The sequence below is a fragment of the Nipponia nippon genome, unplaced genomic scaffold (assembly GCF_047370975.1).
Source record: "Nipponia nippon isolate SJK-2023a ecotype South Korea unplaced genomic scaffold, ASM4737097v1 scaffold_8, whole genome shotgun sequence".
Taxonomy (NCBI): domain Eukaryota; kingdom Metazoa; phylum Chordata; class Aves; order Pelecaniformes; family Threskiornithidae; genus Nipponia; species Nipponia nippon.
The window spans coordinates 35,680,672-35,683,566 of record NW_028262402.1 but is presented as its reverse complement, the minus strand read 5'-3'; the positions used below and the strand labels follow the sequence as shown (position 1 = coordinate 35,683,566).

The 2,895-nt window shown below is 69.8% G+C and overlaps 1 protein-coding gene across 2 annotated transcripts; it reads left to right on the top strand.

Moving 5' to 3' along the window:
• The first annotated feature begins 1,100 nt into the window (after positions 1–1,100).
• On the top strand, positions 1,101–2,129 carry FOXB2 (forkhead box B2). Of its 2 annotated transcripts, XM_087742228.1 has the most exons (2): positions 1,101–1,481; positions 1,584–2,129. In XM_087742228.1, the coding sequence occupies exons 1-2, from the start codon at positions 1,101–1,103 to the stop codon at positions 2,127–2,129; spliced, it is 927 nt and encodes a 308-aa protein (XP_087598354.1). The 2 variants fall into 2 exon arrangements, with proteins under 2 accessions (XP_087598354.1, XP_087598351.1); XM_087742225.1 differs by having other exon boundaries at positions 1,101–2,129.
• Positions 2,130–2,895: the final 766 nt, after the last annotated feature.

The following is a 2,895-nucleotide window of genomic DNA, read 5'->3' as shown; positions in this document are numbered from 1 at the left end:
TGTGCTAGGCTTCGCGTAGCTTTTTAACCTTAATGAGAGGGAGGTTAAGAAATTACTCCAAAGGGCCCCCACTTCCCGCTTGCTCGTTCCCGGGGCTGGCTTGACGCCCGTCTCCCCGGGATGCTTGGCACGACTGGCCCCTGGGAGGAGGAAAGACCTCGCCCGGCTTCCACCTCCCTGCGGTGCGGTGCCCTCGGAGGCCCTTGGCGCCTGCTGCTCGGGGCCGGGCTGCGCGGGGGCGAGGGGCCGAGGGGGAGGAAAGCGGGTACGGGGGCTGGGAAAGGGCTGGGGGGCGGGAGGGGGGAGGGGGGAGCTTCCCCGCTCGGGCTGCTGGTCCCGGCCCTGTGTTGTGAAAGCGGATCTGGCTCTCACATGGCGTCCCCTCCGCGCCCTGGCTCCACCTCGCCCCGCTGAGGAGGAGTGGGTGAGGGGGGAGCCGGGGAGCCGCTTCTCCCTCCTGTTCCACGAAACGCCAAGTCCCCGGGCCGCTGTCATGTGATAGCGAGGGAGCGGGAGCTGCGGGGGTCTCCCCACTCGGGCAGCGTTACAAAACCGCGCCGGGGCGCGCAGCCCCGCCACAGCCGCGGCCGCCACAGCCACAGCCGCAGCCACAGACACGGCCGCCACAGCCACGGCCGCCACAGCCACGGCGGCCGCCGCCCCGCTCGCCCTCTCCCCTCGCCGGCTCCCGGCCCTCGCCGCCGCCGCCCGCCGCAAACTTTTAAGGGGACACCAGACCGAGCGGTGAGAGGGGCGTTTTTATTTCCTTCCTCCCGTCTCTGCAGAGGTCCCGGGTCGCTTCACGCTCCTGAGCCCTCGGTGCTTGCGGAGCATCGACTCCAGCAGCGGGTGCCAGGCGGCAGCGGGGAAGCCCGGGAGACTCGGTGGCCTCCAGGAGGCCCGCGGGGGCCGTGCGCGGAGCCCGCCGGCGGGACGCGGGGCCGCCACGCGTGGGCCGGGCGGGTGGCGCCCAGGATGTAGCCGCGGCGGCAGGGCAGCGCCGTCCCCGGCATCCCGAGCCCGCCGAGAGCGGGGCAGAGCGGCGCCCGGCGCGGCGCGGCGAGGTCGTGCGGCCGCGGGAGGGCTGCGGCGGGGCGGCGATGCCCAGGCCGGGGAAGAGCTCGTACAGCGACCAGAAGCCGCCCTATTCCTACATCTCCCTGACGGCCATGGCCATCCAGCACTCGGCCGAGAAGATGCTGCCGCTGAGCGACATCTACAAGTTCATCATGGAGCGGTTCCCCTACTACCGAGAGCACACGCAGCGCTGGCAGAACTCCCTCCGCCACAACCTCTCTTTCAACGACTGCTTCATCAAGATCCCGCGCCGCCCCGACCAGCCGGGCAAGGGCAGCTTCTGGGCGCTGCACCCGGACTGCGGGGACATGTTTGAAAACGGCAGCTTCCTCCGCCGCCGCAAGCGCTTCAAGGTCCTGCGCCCCGAGCATCACCTGCCCGGCGGCGGCGGGCCGGGCGGCGGGGCGGGCGGCGGCGGCCCCGGCAAGCCCCCGGCGCCCCCCCCGCACATGGTGCACTACTTCCACCCGCACCCGCCGCCGCCGCCGCCGCCTCCCCCGGGCAAGGTGCCGGGGCTGGCGGGCTCCGAGGCGGCCGTGGCCGCCGCCGCTGCCGCCGTGGGGAGGCTGCCGCAGTTCTCGCCCTACGGGAGCAGCCAGCCCTCGGGCTTCAAGCATCCCTTCGCCATCGAGAACATCATCGGCAGAGATTACAAGGGCGTGCTGCAGGCCGGCGGGCTGCCGCTGGCCTCGGTGATGCACCACCTGGGCTACCCGGTGCCCAGCCAGCTCAGCAGCGTGGTGAGCTCCATGTGGCCCCACGTGGGGGTGATGGACTCCGTGGCCGGCGTGCCCGTGTCCCCCGACTACGGACCCTTCGGGGTGCCCGTGAAGGCGCTCTGCCACCCGCCGGCACAGACCATGCCCGCCGTCCCGGTGCCCATCAAGCCGGCGCCGGCGATGCCCGCCGCCTCGGCCATCCCCGCTCTGACGGTGGCCGCCTCGCAGATCTGCCCCGCCGCTTCCCCGGCCGCTGCTTCGCTGCTGGAGCAGGCCGCGAGCAACACGCCCGAGGGGAAGGGCTCCCTCCACTCCGTCCTGGTGCACTCCTAAAGGGCGGGGGGTCGGGGGGGGAGAGGCCCCCAGGCTCCCCGGGGAGAGGATGCGGGGCTCCGGGGCACGCGTGCGGCACGGAAACCCGATCCATCGCATGACTATACCCCTGCTGGTGTCTGTCTTTATATCGTGTACAATCAGATTATTTGAGAGCCAGGTCGCAGGTAAGAGCTTTTATCGTCGTTAAATATCGTTGGTGGCGGAGAGGTGATGTGAAGAGTCGCAGCCGGGGCCAAAGGGGCTGGCTCGGAGGACGGGGCCGGGAGGGAAGCTCTCCCCGCCACCCCGCCAGCCTGCGGCACGGAGCGGCCCTGCAGCCCGGGCCCCCCGCCGAGCCCCCTCCCGGGGCGGGGGGCTGCAGTCTGCCGGCGGCTGGGGGGAGCAGAAGGGTAAAACCCCCACTGAACTCTGCTTCTCCCCCTCCCCCGAGGGACGGGAAACCTCTGCCCCGCCGTCCTGTAGATCTTGCTCCGAAAGGGGTGGGCAAAGCGGTTACCTTGGACCCTGGCGAGCCGCGGGGCCTCAGGACGCGTTATGCTCGCTGCCTAAAGAGTAAGCTTTAAATAGCTCGATTATTTAGTGGGAATTTAAATGACAACGGCACTGACGGCGAAGGGCTCCTTTAACTAACTAACGATCACTTGTCCTTCCCCCTCGCACTTTTACAGTCCATCCCAATATTTCGCATCGGAGGGCAATACCTTAGGAGGGACTGAAGTGCGACCTGGCGTCTCAAGCCGTGAGTGAGTGTCCGAGTTCCCTA

Bases quoted from the DNA above. Each gene is read 5' to 3' on its own strand.
- FOXB2 (XM_087742225.1), top strand. From the start codon at position 1,101: ATGCCCAGGCCGGGGAAGAGCTCGTACAGCGACCAGAAGCCGCCCTAT.